A 19,964-nucleotide genomic window follows, 5' to 3' on the forward strand; every position below is an offset into this window, starting at 1 on the left:
TATGGAAGAGTATCAAACACTGAAAGGGATAAGGAAAACACAGAAAAAGTGTGAGCTGACAGTATAAACTGACATTGTGGGAGGAAAGGCCCTAGAATTGGAAATTATTCCGAGAACATTTCCCTTCTCTACCTGTTTTGCTTTGTGACTGAAAATGGTTTAGTTAGAAGCGACCTTCCTAGGGGAAGCAGCTGTATTTTGTTATATCTAGCTTTTGAAACTCACTTTACCGTTTTCATATTAACCTACAGAAAGGCAGAAAGATAAAATGAAAAGGTCTTGTAAGGCAGGGGGATGAGGGAGATAAGACAGAAAAGTACGATGAGTTCTGCCTGGCTATTTTTCAAATACATGGTGGGAGCGTGCAGCTTTTTTTCAAAGGTTGAGAATAGGGATCTTAAAGACACTGCCAATTAAGAGGAAAGGAAGCTGTGGGCTGATTTCAAATTCTGAGATGCACTGGGAGAGAGTAACCACAAGCAGGTCTGTGCATCCCAGATAGACAGGGGATCAGGTTGGGAAAACACTGAAGTTGACAATCAGAAGCTAAGATTACCTACCAGTAACCAGAGCCTGTAAGATGCATTGTCCACAGGTGCTTACATTGCTATGCTTCACTCACATGCTCTGTAGCTTCACACTCCTTTTCCACCAAAGCAATACTTAGAAGATATGCTTGATGCATGAATAAGTCACTAGCATGTGTCATACAGCTCAACCAATACCTCTTAATTGTAGAAGCTCAGAGAGCTATCAAAGGGCTATCAGAAGTGAGGAAGAAGAGGAAGTCATATGTACATAGGAACAGTAATTTTAAAGAATATCCATGCCTGGTAACTTCTTTCATCTTATTTGTATTGCAGGTAAATTCAAGTTACTGCTTGATGTTTAACTCCTCTGCTCCAATTCCGATTCCACATCCTCAGGTTCTACAAGGGGCTGTCTCAGAATCTTTCAGAGGAACAAGAAGTGGATCATAACCTTTGACATATTAAATACTTAATTTTTCCCATATTTATGTTGCCTGGTTCAGTTGCCTCAGGGTAGTTTATAAACAGAGGAAAGATTAAGTGTTGTAAAATTAATCCTTGCAGACTGCTACACTTTTAATCAAGAAAAGGAAGGAGTTGTTGGGTTGAAAAGAAGTGAAATCTTCAGAGTGGGGACGTTATTTTTCCTCTTCATCTGAGACTGAGGGAAAAAGATGAATGTGTCCTGTGTAACATTTTGAAGGCTCTGTGAACCTGCTGAATGACAGTGCTGAGTATGCCCTTGCATGGTTGAGCACACACCAAGCTTCATTACTGAATGCAATCCAAATTCACTTGGGCAGGCCAACAGACATATAATCCTGAATTCCTGCTTCCACTTGTCTGTAGTTCCACAGGACACTGGCTAAAAGAGAGCCAGAGCTTAAAGCCAATATTCAAAAATGGCACCTGCCCACTATCTTGTACAGCTCCATTTAGTAGTGGCAAGACAGCATTCAGCAGTAGAACAAATGTCATGGCTGCAGTGAACTAAGTTTTGAGACATGCAACTGAAGTTGTTTTTTTTCCTGTCTGCTCAAAAATTGCTGATTTATGTCTCCTTTAATCTGCTTACATTCCAGGTAACATATCAGCTATCCCTTAAAATTTGTAACGAGAAAATACTGTGATAAAAACTACTGATTGTACATCTTAAACCAATTTTATGATCACTCAGCCAGCTACTTTTGCTATAAGCCCTATAGGAAATGCGATGGAAGTGGTGGGTACTGGAGGGTTGAGTGCTTACACTGACCCTTCACACGAACCCTGTTAAGAGAGAATCCTAACACACGCCCTTGACGGCACCCTAACCGTACACATATAAATGTGTATGTGACAGGCCCCAGATTAGCTGTCACTACCCAGTAAAGATAGTACAGTCATCACTACTGGAAATCTCAATGCTTAGCATTAGTAAGAAATGTAGCAACAGGAATGTTTCAGAAATGAATAATGAACACCAATATCTCACCACAGAAATGTACGGTGAACAAACTTTGAAACCCTGCATGTAGTTTGAATCATCTTCCCTCAAAAATGGAGCATATGAACAAAAAGGAAGCACAAGAAAGTCAACAAGAAAAAGTCAGAGGCACTCAGCAGGTTCTGTGCAAAGATTCTACAGACCAAAACTGCTTATCTTGGAAGGCAGATGCATCGGGGGAGTGAACCGATACATAAAAGACCAGAAGCTATGAAAACGGTCAAAGGGGTAAACAAACACTTCTTGGGGAAAAAGGCTCTGGAGCCCAGTTAAATTACTAAGCTAAAAAAAGTACATACTTTCAAAAAAGCATAATTAAATCTTGCAACTCTGTCAAAGGATGTAGTAGAAGCTCTAAATACAATTACTTTCAGCATCAACATGATGGACTTGCAGTGAGCTTCACAGTCTAATGACAAGCACCATAAAATATCCCTGACTGTATAAGGCTACAGCAGAGAGCAGAAGCTAAGCATGTCTGAAAGAAAACAAAACCAAACCCCTGCAGTTGTCTGGGTTTTATATATATATACATATATAAAATGTAATATATAATACATGGCAGGTATAATATATACATCCATAAATATATCAATGTGAGATATACTCTCTCGATATATTTATGTATCTGATTCGTATTAATAAATGAAAACCTCTATGTTTGCAGATACACACAATATATGAAAATTCTGTTTCAGAAATTCTGAAATTGCTGTACAGTAACAGCTAAATTTTGATTAGTTGAACAGAATTCTAAGAGCTGACAATTACAGCTTTTAATCAACTGAAGACCTTCTCTTGGTGGAAAACAAGCAAGAATCTGTAAGTGGATTCTGAATCTACATAAATGCAATTTTGTGGCCCATATAAAAAAAAATTCCCTACTTGGAAAAACTTGCCAAAAGAAGTCGTAGTCTCCGTGCATAAAATCCACATAAAGGATAAAAGTTTTCAAATGTAAGTTACTGGAACTGATTTGCCAGATCAATTTACAAATTCTTCCTGTCCTCATGTGGTCTAAAATCTGGATTGCTACATATTTCTTAATTTTACTCTGTAATTTTTGTGCAAATCATTCCTCTGATTTTGGCTGAATATTGCTTTAGGTTGATTGTGATTAATAAAAGAGGAAATTCAAGAAACAGAAACAATGTTTCATAGACTCAAACCAAACAAAGGTTCAGCATAAGATGTAGAACTCTTAGTGTAGTTCACTGCATTGGAAATGACTGAAGCTATTGCATTACACACAGCCAAGTCTTTGTCTTTTTGATCTTTAACTAATTCTAATTGCTGATATACACACACACAAATGACGGAAACAGCTATAACTAACCATTCAGAATGGGTTGTATGCACGGAGTACAACAGAAGTGCAGAAGAAATTCTGCACAGCAGGAATATGGTGAACCTTAATAGTTCATGGGTCTCGGATAATCCTTTTCACCTGCAGCGGACTGAATTAGCCCATATTCACAGGATAGCTGCAAGGGTAAGGAGACAGCAAAAGCCCAGGAATGAACTACTTGCACCCAGTAACCAACCCGAGAAGCTGCCAGCATGCCACGTGCCAGTGAACTGAACTGCTGCTGCCTACACAACCGCCAAGGTCAGAAACCGGGGAACCACCCCATCCATATCTCCAGTGGAGAGGGCAGCTCTGAACCCCAACCTGTTGGGAAGATAGTAAGAAGTAGAGAGCACAGCACAAGAGATGCTGTTCATGACAAGACAGATCCTCTACCCAAACTATCTCCAAGAATCAAGAACTGCAGGTAGCTTGGTATACTTCCAGCATGTACTTGGGACACCAGGCATAGAACACCCAAGCCTTCTGGTCAGACACAAGGCAAGAAATTAACAGGTAGTCTACACTACCAGAGGCAGAAGCTGAGACAAACTCAAAGCAGGAAGATCAGTGTACAAGTCTGAAAGAAACTGCCCAGGCTGTTACAGTAAATGACTTTTATTTTTAAAAAAATGAAATAACCGTGAACATATTAACAGGCCTGCAGGTGGCACTACAGTACAGCTGGATATAAGGTAGATACATTTCCCCATGTACCCAGACAATGAAATCCATTGCATCAATGCTGACATTAGTAAATTCTGAATACAGTTCTATCAAGCAGGAACATTTTACTTAAAATAGTTCTGGACAAAGTTGACACTGAAAGTTAACTTTTCCTTCACTTTGGAAAGGATAGATGTTTTCAGCTAGCACTGGTATTAGATAACTATTGCCTGCAGTCACCAGTGCAGGGAGAGATGTACAACATCTCCACATGAGAACAGAGTTCATACTCCTTTTTACTTCTCATTCTGAGGAAGCAAGGTGGCGTAGGGGGAGGGGGGAAGATGGGTGAGGAATATGGGCAAGGGAGGTGGGGTGTCAATTTCTATTCACTCTCCTTTGGCTGTTTTTGTGCTATTTTGGACTGCTTTCTAAAAATCACTTCTTGATTTTATTGAAAGGAAGACTAAATGTAATGCGCCTTTCCTTGAAAATCCAGGAACAGTTGTGGTACTTCAAAAATACTAAAAATATCTACTTTCATGAAATATTAACTGTTTCACTACAAACCTAGTTTTTCACTAAATACACAATTCTCCTATTTCTGGAGTCTCCTGGGGGAAAGAAGTGGGTTCTCCCTTTTTTTCTGCAACTCTACAGTGTACAGAGAAACGGCTACAAGAAGGGGAGTGCAGAGAATAGCTTTATTCTTTTCCTTGGCCTGTATCTCACATGGGAAGTTTGCTTAAATTTCTGCAGTTGGGCTACTGTTGGTCACACTCCTTCAGCAGCTATCAACTAAGTCTGCAGTAGGACAACCCACCTCCAGCACATTCCTTCTAACTTTGTGGAGACTAACTAGGCATGAGGAAAAAAAACATCCACACTCTTTATACCATTTCTAATCATAATATGCAGGAACACCAAGTGGTTTCCATGTTCTTCCAATTTGCAAAAGGCCACAGGAAAGGGACATGGCACCTTTCATTAGAATCTGGAATTCTGCATGTAACAGTGCGACCTTCTGTTAGACCTTCAGTGTTGAGGCAGCGTAGAAAACAGTGGCTGAAGAGTGTGTGTAATACTGACCACACCAGCTCTTAGTGAGAAGCCTCTGCTCCTGCAGAGGCAGTCATGTGCAGTCCCCGTATATACTGTGAGCAAAAGGCTTACTTCACAGGGCATTTGGAATTAGCAATTCCTACGATCTAGCTAGTTTGGATTCATGAGCTTTCAGTGTGCCAACAGCATCTTTCACTGCATGGTAGATAATGTTCTTCACCTGTAACAGGAAAAAAAAAAATCAACTTCTACAGACTAACAAGGAGAGTCTTACATACCTACGCAATCAACTTCGACAGCTGAATTCATAATAGTTGGCAAGTATACACAAAGTATATGCTATCACTGCTTCAGGATATCAACAGCATAAATTTTAACTGTCATGGTTAGACGACAAATATTTTAGACACTGATTTATTAACTTACTTTCTGGTCACCCAGCAACATATATTTACTCATGTTATTTTAAGATAAAGTGCTCTCTTTCGTGAGAGCTAGGAAGAAGTACACTATGAAGTCACACATACGTTTTGAAAAAGTCCTTGTGATTCAAGTCACTTACAGATTCACACAAATCAAACCCAAAAGGAGCAAGAAAATCATATGGTTTAACCTTATGTAAATTAAGATGATGCAGCAAAGCATCCTCTTGTCTTTGTATGGAAGCTAGAAATTCTTCTAATTTGTGCATCTTCCAGAAAGGCAAGCAAGATTAGAGATGAGGAATCCACTAGTACTCACAGCAATCTGTTGCACACTTAGCTATTTAACAATCAAAGCTCTATCTTGTTTCTGATTTTTCTGCTCTAAGTTTATTTTAATTCAGTTTCTAGGTATTGAAGAGAACAGTTTCACTACTAAGAGGGTGGCTTAATTGCACTTGCTCAACTAACGGCCAAGCATCATCATTTTTTCTGATGTATATACGATCTCAGTCTTTTGTATCATTTATGAGACAGTTATTGTCTCTGTGTGTTTAATACATATATAAAAATAGAGACAGATGTCTAAAAAAATACTATAAAAATATACATGAAAAATGACAAAGAAAAATGCTAAAGTTTGGCTGTGAGGCACAAATACAACCAGCATTCCTTTTCACAGGAGTATCGAGTTCCACTTTGCCAGCAGTTTCTTTCTTTCTTTTTTTTTTTTTTAAAAATAATAAGCATTATTCATTTGCAACCTATTCATTTACAGAAACATTTCCACATCTGTATCACTACAGCTGAAGTAGTACAGTGTTAGAAGCTGGATCCCCACAACGAGAGCCGATCCTACTTCTGCTTTCCTTTAAAATCCTGTGCAAATCCACATACAGATTTATAGCAGTTTTTCACTGAATTGTTGGAGAGAATTAACATGACAAGTTCTGATATTCTTGGGTGACATACTGGAGAATGGCTAAATACTGACTACTCGCTTGTGCAAGAACAGCCATTCTGCAGATCTTCACCCTCCTTCATTTTACATGCATGAAGCAGTAAAACAAAAAACGCCGACAACAAAATTTGCAAACTAAACAGATACTAACTCTTCAGAAGCATACATAGGTGAAATCCAAAAAGGTCTCCTATGGTCTTTGCTCTGCAGACCTTATTGTCTTATACACAATGTACTACTTCAGTGCATAATATGTTCTGTGCATAATTATTAGTTGAAGCAGTCGCATTTCTTCAAACCGAATTTAATTTACCTGTTTGGGATTAATTTAGAATCATAGAATCACAGAACCATTTAGGTTGGAAAAGACCTTTAAGATCATCGAGTCCAACTGTAAACCTAACACTGCCAAGTCTGCCACTAAACCATATCCCTGGTTTAAATAAGCAAGCCTTCACTTTCAGAGCAATTTTCCTTTAGGCAATAAAGAAACAAATACAAGTGTCCTTGGTCAAATAAATGTATCTCTTCAAGACAAAGCACTGCTTTCTCCTCTTTTTTTTTTTTTTTTTCCCCTCCTTTTTTTTCTTTTTCTGCTACGCTTCACTGTCATTCAGGATTCAGCCATTTAAAAACTTATTAATACCAACACAAGCACTAGTCCAATAGTGGGGAAAGTTCTCTGGAAATTCAAAAGTTTATTACTAATTGTTGTTTACATAATACTGTAGACATAGGTGCATTAACTATTTTTTAAATACTTATCAAATGAGAACCTCAAAAGTTGTGGCAAATTGTGATTTTTTTCTTAAATCATTAGCCACACGTTTCTAGTACTAAACAAAACTGGCAAAACACAGGATATATTTAGTGACTACTATCATAAAATGGTTACCTGCAGTTTATCCTCATGGTTTGTATGAGTATTAGACAGGTGCCTGAACTCCTGGGTCAGACGGAAGCAGTGCTTCACATGTTCTGGAGATACAAAATCTTCTGCCACTTTAATGCAGCTGTACAAATTATGGACCTAAAAAACCCCATATCAAATGATACATCAAGATTGAGTGAACTATACAAAACCCAAAACACCCCCAACGCCCTCTCTCCCGCATTTACTTGTCAGAAACAGAAACTGAAGCCTATTTCATCTCACACAGAATTGTGTCTAATGGTAGCAACAGAACAAAATACATGACATGTCACATGTTCCCCGTTCTCCCACATACACTAGTGTCCCCTAAAGCAAAGTTCTCTACTGTTCTCCACACTTCTTCGGAATTCTGTTCCCTTGCCTGTAGTTTCACTACACAGAAACGTTTTCCCACCATTCACCCTAATTTTTTTTTTTTTTCTTAATTCCATAACAGTACTGTACACATCATTCAGGTATTTATATAATTTTTACTAATATAACAACTAAGATCTAATTCAAATAGTTCCTGTAAGAACTGCATACATAGAAAAAGGAACCGAAGTCAGCAGCAATATTAAGCAACAGTCATTTTGAAGTCGCAGTTCTGTTGTGCCTCAAATTCAATTCTATTTGTCAATATGGCCTAGAGTTGGCATACTTACCTGATGGGGAGCACCTGCAGGAATGAACACAGCATCTCCAAGGAACTGCACTATTGCCCAGCCTTGTACACCATACTCATCATAGAGTCGCTTACGTAAGGTCTGGTCCAAGTACCAACTTTGGTCATGAATGGGGTCATGATCTGGGGGATTTTCTTGGCCTTGCTCTTCTCCAACCTAGGGCCAAGATATGGGGTGAGGGTCAGGGGGAAACCATGACACAGCACCTTGATATCGCTGGCTCGGAAAAAGCTCTGTACCAAAAACCATAACAAACTATTTCAAGGTAGGACATCATTTTCATGAAGCTCATTTAGGTCTTAACTAGTGACATGTGCATTAATATGAAGATTCCAGCCCAGGCTGAAAACCTGGGAACATAATAACTATTAATGTCCTGAAAGACAGCATTAGAATACCTATGCACTTGATGTTGATAGCAACTTGTATCATTCAGCTGCTCTAAGTAAGCTAGTAGGTCTAAGTAGCTGTAGGCTCAAGCCTCCTTTGTAACCAACATACCTTCCGGAGAAGTTCCCGTATCTTTTCAGCATCCTTGGCAGCATAGATGTGCCACAATGCTCCAGGTTTCTCTCTTCCTTCATGGATTCGCTGCTTTGTTACATCGTCAGCATCTCCCTCATCAATTGTTTTCAGAACCTCTGAAAGGGGAATCCACATAAAAGCGGTATGATTACAAAGCTTCTGATTTTTGACATATAGAAAAGGGAGGAGCATTTTGAGCTGCTAAATGCAGTCACACTGCTACTGCAACTGCTGCATCATACAGTGCCCTTTCTAAGCACATCAAGCTTCATCTTAACAAAATTCAGGAAATGTGTCAATTGACAGCTAATCACAAAGCTCAGTCATGAATTCAAACCGAACTAACTACAATTATTCAAATAAAATGAGAAGAAAGAACAACTTATCACCCTTTCTCCTCCTTTCTTCAGGGAGATTTCTAATTTCTAGCAAAACTCTGCTGCTTCCACAGTTGGGAACCAATGAAGCATTACTGCACTTTCAAATACATGATGCAGACATAGCAAACTGCCTTGTATATTTGGGTTATATATCATAGATATGACAACCTTAAAAAATAAAAGGTACAGTCTTCTTTCTCACACACACAATTGATTTTTAATGGACAGAAAACAGCTTTCCTCAAACATTACCATCATCATGGGTCCCTTCCCCAATGGGAATCCCAACGTACACCATGACATTAACAGCATCAGACACGTCCAAGTGCAGGTTTGTGGTACCAACTCGTCTGTCTTCTGCAGTAATTAAGCCTATAATAGAGTGTAAAATAGAATCAAATTCTATTTAAGCTCTTACAGAAAAAACCTGCCTGAAAGATCTTTCTAGAATGCTAACTTTACAGAGTAGAAAGCAATGTCGAAGGGCAGCTGAAGTAGTTATTTTCGTGTCATGTGTGGCATAAGTAAAAAGTCTACCGATAACTAGTATTTTTATTTTACAGGAAATGGAAGTAGCAAATATAGTTCACCCAAGTCATGAGAAAACAAGCATTGTAAAAACAAAGCCTGAGCTTGTGCTTTACAATTTTGTGTCTCTGAGGGTCATTTATACAGTCTGTAGTAGGGAACTTAGCTTTCATAATACAAAGATAGTAGGCATTCTTTGGCACTGTTTTCATTTGCTTGGAGGTACAAGAGAAACCCCGACTGCTGTAAGTGGCATTAGCATCATACTGTGTGCAGCAAGTCATTGGAATGTTGTGAGTATAAGCCTCCAGCGGTTCATTGTTTTCTCATACTCAGCTGTAAAATCTGTGATCAGTTTAATTCACAGCAGTTACTGTCCAACTCATCATTAACAACTCAGATTACAATGGAGTAAGGAAAAACACCTGCAGCCTCTCAAGCACTTACACCTTTATACATTGGACGATCTTGCCCCTCTCAAGTGGCTATGAGTAATGGAGAAAGATTTCAAATGTTTGCTGCTTAATTCTTTCACCTTCTCATACAACACATTCTTCTCTCTTCCTCTGACCCTTCAATAGCACTCCCTCTCTCTACTTTTGCTTTACCATCTCCTCTAGCAAGTAACATGGGGGAAAAAATTAAAAATATTAAAAAAATCTTTGTATCAGCAAACACTAACGTAAGTATGACCACAAGACTACTGGTTACGTTTTAGGATCACCATCGTATTTATCTCTTTTCTATTTAAAATATAAGCTTTTGGGGACACGAACGCAACTCACTGTACAGTACCTATCATAACAGGCCAGAAACAGTAGCTAATTTAGACAGTTTGTAACATGAACTATAAGACAGCACAACTGAAATACAAACATGGATAAATGTAATATACAGGTTCAAAAAACAGGCCAGACAAATTCACGAAAATGTCAAGTAAGGGCCCTTACACTCTTCACAACAAAACTGTGCTTTGCCAGATGCAGCAGTATATAATTTAAAAGCGTCATTCTTTCCTTAATTATTTGGTAGTGGTCTAAGTCACACAGAGTATGCTGGGAAATACAAATACAATATCAATGGCAAGTCTTATGTTAACCAGTTCAGGTATTTATATATAAAAGCTGGTCAATATTTAAGGGTCCTTTACACACAAAACCTATCGAAGGGAATAAGATTTCTTCACAGTTAACTTCTGTAAACAGTCTTTTTATTTAGGTAACTGAGTATCACTTTAAGAATCAAGCTTCAGTCACGATTTTTCTTTTTTAATGCTTTAAAATGCTAAGCACATGAAAGACTTTACCTCACTATTGAGAGCTTTTTTCCACCACACAGTCACAAAACAAAGCCATGTATTTACAACCAAAATACATTTAATACACTAGAAAAGTTATGCTTATTCACCATAGACAGAATTACTGTTTTTATATCTAGGTCAGCCCTTTAATTTGTCTGTAAAGCAGCTAAGAGCAAAAAGATACAAAACTATTTTCGAAGACAGACCTAGCTAATTTTTTTTCTTTTAACTTGAAAGTAAATAAAGTGTAATACTTTCTCTCTCCGGACCAAGACCTATACATCTAAGATGGATTAAATAGTAGAGGGTTACATTCTATGCTAAAAAAGTACCGTCAATACTCCCTCCGCAATCTCTGATATAAAGGAAAAGAAAACTTTGACATTTAAGATAAATTCAACAAAATTAATCCATTCCTTCCATTGCTAGCAACTAGCAATACACAAAGACAAGTCAGCCATCACCGATTACCTCGCTTCTTGCTGCACTCTTACATATGTATTTCTTGATTACATTACAAGCTCTTTGGTGTACAGCCTTCTTCACTCAACTTACATGTCAAGTAATACATAAACCAAAACACTGAACACTTAAATACTGAATAAGCTCTATTTGCCTAAGTTCACCCCCCCCCTTTTTTTAACTCTAATTTGTGATGTTATACTGCTAAAAACTGCAAAATAACCCCACAAACACCTTCTCAAAACTACAGTATGTTGGCTTACAGCTTAAGTCTAATCCACATTTGGTTACTGAGCTAAAACATTTTTTTAAAAAAGACAAAACAAAGAAAAATCTTTAGTGTCCTGAGGTGAGCTGTTACTGTAGGTATATTGATAATTGGAATACAAAACCTTAAAAAAACCCTGCACCCCATCTGATAAATATTCAAAGGTAACTACAGAAGTTACATTAGGGTAAGTTTGCTTCCACATACTTGCTTTACAAGATGGCTGCAATTTTTTCCTTATCATTATCACTTGACATTCTTCAGTACATACAAAGAGAAACTACTTTGTTTATCTTACTCTAAAGTTGCAAAAGTACATACTTGCAAATCAATCAGTTGTTTAAAAGTATCTGGGAACTTTAACATTCATGTGTTTTAAATTAAAAGTCTCCAAAACCTGCTTTTGGCCACAACCTCAGTCAGTACATTCAGGAACTGAAATAATTCAAGTTGATACGACATGCATTAGTTGTTCATATATCCTCCATGCTCTGCTATACTCACAATCATTTGAAAAGTTAATGCTTCACAGCCCCATGCACAGTATGTGTTCAGACAAAGGTTTCCTCCATTTGTATGCCATCTACCTACTATAGAATTACTGTCTTAAGAGGACGAAACTATCCAATTCAGATAACTGAACATGGTGACAATTTTGTCTTGCATGTTGTCTGTGGTCTGTGTTGTTAGACACGGATGAAGAAAATTACAACCCTGGTCTAAAACATGAGCACACAGATCGAAGTGCCCAGAAGCTTGCTAATTTTCCTCTCAAATGTATCAACTGGTCTCAAAAAAGATATTAGCTTCTCCTTGAACCCTGTATCAGTATTATGTTTATTATATGTATTTAATAATAACTGATTGCAAACCTAACTTATCGTATGTACATCTCTCAGAAACCACAAGGCAAAAAAGGGCACAATCTGACAGAGAGAGGACTAGCATAGGAATAGATTGCAGGACCAAGTACAAAAACCGACAGTGCGCTCTAGAATAAGCACTCAGTTTTGATTAATGCCACAGCCTTGCATATGCCCTAAGTACAATAAAGAGTCACAAAAATCAACATCTGCAGAACTATTCTCACATACCATAGGCGTTGTACATTTTGGGACCCAAGTCAGGACGGACAAAGTAGCTTGGCAGCCTGGAAGCCAAATTCAGTCTGCCATCCCTCTTGGTATATTCAGGAAGAGGAAGATTTTCCATCAAGTCCTCAAACCTAGAGAGCAAAAAGAGAACAAAGGCATCTTTTCCTCCTGTAGTGCTTACAGCAGTCCTGCAGGCATTGATACTAAGGTCTACTTACCTTGTAGGCATCATATCTCTAAAGTCCTCCCCTGGAGGCCAATCCTTTAACTTTAGCACCATTGGCTGACCATCGTCTGACCTGAGCCGTTCTGCAAGAAACAAATTAAGATGTCTTCATGTAGTATCTTTTTACCACAGCCCATTACCTTGTTTAAGCTCTAAGTCTTTTGTACCAAGACCTCTTACATTGCACTGCAAAATGGATCCTGATTTTAATGTGGGCTTCCAAGCATTATCACAGTAGGACCAAACAACAGTTTAACAATTAGATATATATATATCTCATTACCCACAGCAGAGGTTTGACAGATCTTGCACAGCTGCTAATTTTTAGAATAGTTTTTATTCAACTTTGAAAACAAGCCTTTCCAAAGCATTCGGCCTTACTACTTTTACCAAAGCCTAAAGGAGTTTTATCTTTCATTTCAAGAAGAGTGGTGCTTCCACAAAATTAAAGTTATTGGTTGATGCTCTGAAATCAAGACAGCCTTTAGTTTTTTAAATTCTTCTTTGCTGGAGGCACTCAAATTAGCAGGGTGCCGAATTCAAACATTTGTTCTTCACTTCAAGGGTTGTACGCGAGTCCTGACCGGTAACAGAGAAAGCTGGTAGCATAAAAAGGTGACATTACGTACGCAACAGTGGATGTATGACATGACAGCACTGACCATTATCTACTGCTGTTTTACCTCAGATGTTACAATGGCTAAGAGTGGTATGTGCAGCAGCTTAGAAGACTCAGCGTAACATTTAGAGAAAAACAAAGTTCAATCTTCTATCAGATTCTTCACAACTCTGCATGAAGCCACCAGCTGGAAAACACGATGTAGTGCAGTCTGACACCTTCACATCCCCTTTTCCCCAGAAAGTAACATCCTTCACCACTTCCTACCTTACCAAGGACTGTCAGCTAAACAAAAAGCAACTGACCTTACCCAGACCTAGCAGAGCTGCTGACAGCACCGAAAGAGAAAGCATATTTAAGAAACTACGACTCGGAGACCTGTGAATCACATCTGTGTTATATATCAACAGGCTACAGAAGACAGCCTTAGTCTGCAATATGAAAAAATAATTTTATTGAAATTAAAAGGAATTAAGAACTGCAGATATGTAAACCAAAGTGACTGACTTAAAGAACAAATTCTGATGAGCTACTGGTTTTAGAGAGGCAAGTGAACTGAAAAGCTCAAGGACTTGAATTTAAAGATGTTTCAGAACTTCCCATATTCAAGACTTTGAACTCATCAAGGATCTTTGTTCCAAATAAGAAGCAGCTTGTAGGAAGGCTATTCAGAAAGGACAGAGCGAAGAGCTGCCTGGAGGAAAACATATGGATCTGAAAAATTACAAAACTGGACAAAACCCAGAAAACATCCGATCAGCAAAGAAAAGCAGGTCTAAGAAGGATCAAAAAAAAAGTTAGACCTGCCAAAAGTCCACTTAGAACTCAAAGACATTAAAAGTAAACAGCACAAGATTAAAATTAACTAAAATAAAGTATCATATAGAATAATTAAGGGATTATCTCAATACCACCTCCAAATTCAGCAGCTGTTTTACATCTCTTCAATAACTTAATGGGGGGCAGACAAACCACGTATTTGAGAAATCTAAAATTCATGTAATGCAGAAAAATCAGAGCCATTATATAATTTGCAAACAGTTTTCATATGAGTTAGTGTGTGAAATCTCTGGACTAGTAGTAAATAATACTATTCTAAATTGGGGACTGCACATGGCTGAAAAAAACCACTAAATAAAATATATTTAAAAGAAACTAGCAAAAGTAATCAGGTTTTCCAACCTAGATCACTAACATTTCTCATATAAAATGTGGTAAAGGCATTGTCTAAAAGAAAGACAGCAGCTGATTTTGCTGAAATGAGCATATCTGGCTGGAGGCAAACTACAAATAACATTTCTCAAAGATAACTTGACCCATCCAAATTTACTATTTTCATGAATGACCCTAGCACAAAAGTGAAGAGTTTGTGAAGCTTCCCAATTACTATTAATACACAGACAGACCACACCGTTATATCTTCCTAGGTCATTTATTTCTGAGTAATTAATAGAAATAGTATGAAATTCAACAGTACAAAATATGAGATCCTGTACTTTGAACCATATAAAAACAAGTCAAAAGTTGGGAGCCCTTTGACTGGAAAATGACTAGGGAAGGGAATATTCTTGGTCTACAAATCTATCATTTTGTTCACTGTTGAACAAACATTCCATTAAGTCATACAATAGTTCATAATTTCTGCTATGTGCACATCGCAATAAATACGGAAAACGTTTTATACACAATGCTAAAATCAGCAACATTGCAATCAACTGTTACAACTCTAACATCTGCAAATATAAGACCACTCTGATCTAGGTATATACAATCTAAAACAGAGCACTCTGCTTTTCAGAAGCTCTTTAACCTGACCAGTTATATCCCCAGGAATTTTAACTAGTTAGCTTCCACATCCACCCTTGACAGAAGATTTTCTCAAAGAAGAACTCAAGCATTAAGTAATGTGTTATCACATGAGGTACGCATACAGCATTACTATTCACAATACACATAAACATGTATTTGTATTTGCAGATGATCTACTATAAAAATAATTTGCAATGTCAAGTTTACTTAGTTGATGTATTCCACCAAGTCTGACTTTTAGCATCAAAAGCCTCAGTTTGTTTTAGCTCTGCAGGTTCTCTTTAGTTTGACAATAAGCGTTAAGGTTGGAAGGAGAGTAAGGGTAGTCAAATTGCTTACTGTCTTATTAACAGTAACTGATGATTAATTTCACTAAGGAAAGTTAAAAAAAACCCCGTAGTTTCCCATGAAATGGATCATCTTTTGACACATGAAAGTAACACACACCAACACGCTGTAGTACAGACAAAGTTTTCTTGGGTGGCCCTGCCCTAATCTTCACCAATAAAGTATTTTCTAGGGTACACTACATCTAAGGAGCAATGGCTTCTTTGGATAAGACTGATAGCTATTTGGAATTTTTTTTTTTTTTTTTTTTTTTTTTTGAGAAAATAGGTGGAAGAGGAGGAGTTGAAGGTAGCAAGACAGACTGCTCAGTTAAACTAGTCAGCCATAGATATTACTTACTAGATATTATCTCAAAGCCATCCCAGAAGTCACGCACTTTCACGTCTGAAATTATGGCACAGTTCCTGCAGTTCACCAAATCTACATCTTGATCTCCAAATTCCAGGCTGAAAGCTTCTGGTTTCCAAAGCTCTGACTTCAACTTCTTATGGACACCAGATACCAGCACGGGCTGAGAATACAAAGATGAATGCTTACTCCACCATAACCAAATTTCTTACACATGCAGCCAAACTTTTTTAAAAGCTGAGACTCCTGGCTACCATCATACAAAAGACACCACAAATCTATTTTCATCCATGTCTGGTTTTTGTGCACCAAACAAATAACCAGAGTCAAAGCAAACTTCAGTTCCAGGCCATCTGCAGTTGCCTTAGAAGTGGTATTGCATTAGACTTACTAAGGCAAGTGTATTAGGTCTACGCAGCAACATATTGGCAGCAGGGGTGGGCTCCATGAGATGAGGCTGGGAGCTGCCCTGTGCTGGACACAGATGGCTCCACCTGGCTCCAAGAGACCCACCACTGGCCAAAGCTGAGCCCATAATTGACGCTGCTGGTGCCTCTGTGATAATAAGAAAGGGGAAAAAATGTTCCGCAGCTGCTAGGGGGTGGGAAGAAGAGGAGGGAGGGGAAAAGGAAGTGAAAGAAACAACTCTGCAGACACCAAGGTCAATGAAGAAGGAGGGGGAGGAGGTGCTCCTGAGATTCCCTTGCAGCCCATGGAAGAGACCGTGGTGAAAGCAGGTTGCTCCCCTGCAGCCTGTGGAGGACCATGGTGGAGCAGATATCCACTGCAACCCATGGAGGACCCCACACCGCAGCACAGGGAGATGACCTGAAGGAAGCTGTAGCCCATAGAGAGCCCCACACTGCAGCAAGGCTCCTGGTAGGAGCTGCGGCCCTTGGAGAGAAGCCCATGCAGGTGCAAGTTTTCTGGCAGAAACTGTGGCCCACTGGGGACCCATGCTGCAGCAGTCTATTCCTGAAGGACTGCAGCCCATGGGGAGGGCCCACGCTGAAGCAGTTTGTGAAGGATGGTATCCTGTGGGAGGGACTGGAGCAGGGGAAAAGTGTGAAAAGGAAGGAGCAAAGACGAAGCGTTATGAACTGACCGCAACCCCCATTATTCTCCATCCCCCCTGTGCCCCTCTGGGGAGCGAGGAAGTAGAAGAGTCAGGGATGAAGGAGTAAAGTTGAGCCTTTAGGAAGGAGGGGTGGCTGGGGGTAAGGTGTTTTTAGCTTTGTCTTTGTTCCCCACCACCCTACTCTATTTTTAATTGGCAATAAATTAAATTCCTTTTTCACAAATTGAATCTGTTTTGCCTGTGACAGCAATCACTAAGTGATCTCCCTGTCTTTATCGTGACCCACAAATTTTTCCACCATATTTTCTCCCCCTGTCCTGTCCAGAAGAGGGAGCGAAAGAGTGGCTGGGTAGGGGTCTGGCAGCCAGGCAAGGTCAATCCACCTGTGGAAGTACAGTGGGTGTTGAGTCCCACCACCTCTCCTTTTTTTAAGCACAAATGCAACTACCACTAGAAACAGCATTTGTAGTAAAGCCTTCTCATATGAAATTTTCATAATCTGATATGAATTTTTTAACTATTTCACTCATTATTTATGTATAATCATGGATCATCATTAATTCCGTAGTACAAAACCAAGTAGCAGAAAAGTGGCTGTTCACTTGCAAAAGGCTGTTCACTTGTTTTAAGATGTTTAGGCTAACCACATATATACATTCCACACCAAGATTGGAGTGGCCTCTCCCCATAAATGCTCAAGGCATTTCCTAAACTAACAATACTAGGAAAAGGTATACCAGACAATCCTCCCAACACTGACCAAGACCTTGTCAGTTCCTCTTGCCCTGCAATCTCTAGAATTACAAGACTTGAGAGAAAAGGAAAAGAGGGAATGAAGTGAATTTGCACATAGACTATCCCACCTGAAGAACTCTAAGTTTAGTAACTGCTACCCATGTTCATATGACAATTCACATGTCTATGAAAGTTTGAATCAATTCCAGGCTGTGCCCTATACATTCACAATGATCTGAAGGTGGATCTTGGGTTTATTCACATGAAGAGCTCAATACAACCCTGGGGAGCACAGATGCCCCTAGATGTTCTAGTAATATCAGCCCATTAGGCAAAGATACCTATAGACAAGCAACTCCAAAGTTACGCTGCTTCAAAACACTCCAGTAACTAACCACTGCTTCACCTGGAATGCCTGATGGCCTCTAACAGGACTAGTATCCACTTTAGCCCTTAAGTGAGGGCAACTATTCATTCAGAAAGGAATGGACGAAGAAAAACAACTTTGGAGATAACGGAAAAGGCCTTGGTTTTCAAATATAACACAACATAGCCCTTAAGTTCTAGAAGGCAGCAATGAAACCTCAACTCCAGAAGAGTAAGGTTTAAGAAAACAAAAAGGGGTTGTTACTTTACTCCTGTCAACTTCAGAGAGGAAAAGGAAAAAAAAAAAAAGAAAAAGAAAAAGAAAAAAACCCCACAGAACCACAGAAACATTTAGGTTGGAAGGGACCACCCTCACACTAAAAAAGGTGTTTTCTTGTGTTCAGGTTGAACTTCCTGGTTTTTGATTTGTGCACTTTGCCTCTTGTCCTGTCAGTGGACACTGCTGAGAAGCGTCTGGCTCCCTCTTCCTCACTCCCTCTCATCAGGTATTTATACACATTGGTAAGATCTCCTCCCCGCGCTCCCCCGAGCCTTCTCTTCTCTAGGCTGAACAGTCCCAGCTCTCTCAGCCTCTCTTCATACGAAAGATGCTCCAGTCCCTTAAGCATCTTTGTGGCTCTTCGCTGGACTGGCTCCAGTAAGTCCATCTCTGTCTTGTAGTGGGGAGCCCAGAACTGGACACAGTACTCCAGGTGTGGCCTCTACCGGTGCCGAGTAGAGGGGAAGGATCACTTCCCTTGACCTGCTGACAACGGCCCAGGATGCCGCTGCCCTGCTTTGTCACGAGGACACACTCTTGGCTCACGGTCACCTCCTTGTCTACGGGGATCCCAAGGTCCTTCCAGGCAAAGCTACTTTCCAGCCGGCCACTCCGCAGCATGTACTGCTGCAGGGTGTTATTCCTCCTGAGGTGCAGGACTTTACGTTGTTCCTTGCTGAACATCATGAGATTCCTCTTGGTCCAATTCTTCACCCTGTCCAGGTCCCTCTGAATAGCAGCACAACCATCTGCTGTATCAGCCATTCCTCCTAGTTTTGTATCGTCTGTAAACTTGCTGAGCGTGTATGAAGTCTGTCCCATCTAGGTCATTAATGAGGATGTTAAATAGTTGTCAACCCAATACTGCCCCCCTAGGTTACACCACTAGTGACTGGCCTCCAGCTGAACTTTGTGCTAGTGATCACAACCCTTGGACCATGGCATTTCAGTCAGTTTTAAATCCACCACACTGTCCACTTATCTAGTCCGTACTTCATCGCTTTGCCTGATGACATTATGACAGTGTCAAAAGCCTTATTCAAGTTAAGATTAAAAACATCCAGTGCTCTCCCCTCATCCACCAAGCCAGTCATCTCATCTCAGAAGGCTACGAGGCAGGTTAACCATGACTCAACCAGCATTCCTGAGCCCCTCTCCTCTTCAGGACCATATCCCATGGGATTCTTCCAAGCAGACACCTGAAAAGGTGAAAGCCTGCTCTCCTGAAGCCCAGGTTTGTGATCTTGCTTTTTCGCTTTGCTCCCTCCTCTCAGGGTCTTGAACCGAACCATCCGATAGTCACTGCAGCCGAAGCTGCCCCTTACCTTCACATCAATAACCCATTCTTCCTTGTGTGTAAGCATGAGGTCCAGCAGAGCGCCCTTCCCTAGTTGGCTCCTTGATCAGCTGTGTCACAACGTTGTCATCAGTGCGCTCCAGAAAACTTCAGGAGTGCTTGTGACCTGTTCTGGTGTTCCTCCAGTAGATATCAGGGTGGCCTCACGAGGTGCAGAAAATGGCCTT

General features: G+C 39.7%; 1 protein-coding gene across 1 annotated transcript in view; it reads right to left on the minus strand.

The window, feature by feature from the left end:
- Positions 1-3,991: 3,991 nt before the first annotated feature.
- The window catches only part of KDM3B (lysine demethylase 3B), a 68,154-nt gene continuing 52,181 nt past the window's right edge, over positions 3,992-19,964 (minus strand). The window contains exons 17-24 of the mRNA XM_075715160.1: positions 15,973-16,144; positions 12,850-12,940; positions 12,632-12,762; positions 9,232-9,351; positions 8,576-8,715; positions 8,054-8,230; positions 7,371-7,505; positions 3,992-5,312 (exon numbers count right to left, since the gene is read on the minus strand). Of these exons, the coding sequence (XP_075571275.1) occupies positions 5,232-5,312; positions 7,371-7,505; positions 8,054-8,230; positions 8,576-8,715; positions 9,232-9,351; positions 12,632-12,762; positions 12,850-12,940; positions 15,973-16,144 (1,047 nt within the window). The 3' untranslated portion in view covers positions 3,992-5,231. The remainder of the gene's footprint in view (positions 5,313-7,370; positions 7,506-8,053; positions 8,231-8,575; positions 8,716-9,231; positions 9,352-12,631; positions 12,763-12,849; positions 12,941-15,972; positions 16,145-19,964) is intronic.

This window comes from Pelecanus crispus, chromosome 8 (assembly GCF_030463565.1).
Source record: "Pelecanus crispus isolate bPelCri1 chromosome 8, bPelCri1.pri, whole genome shotgun sequence".
In the NCBI taxonomy this organism is placed as follows: Eukaryota; Metazoa; Chordata; class Aves; order Pelecaniformes; family Pelecanidae; genus Pelecanus; species Pelecanus crispus.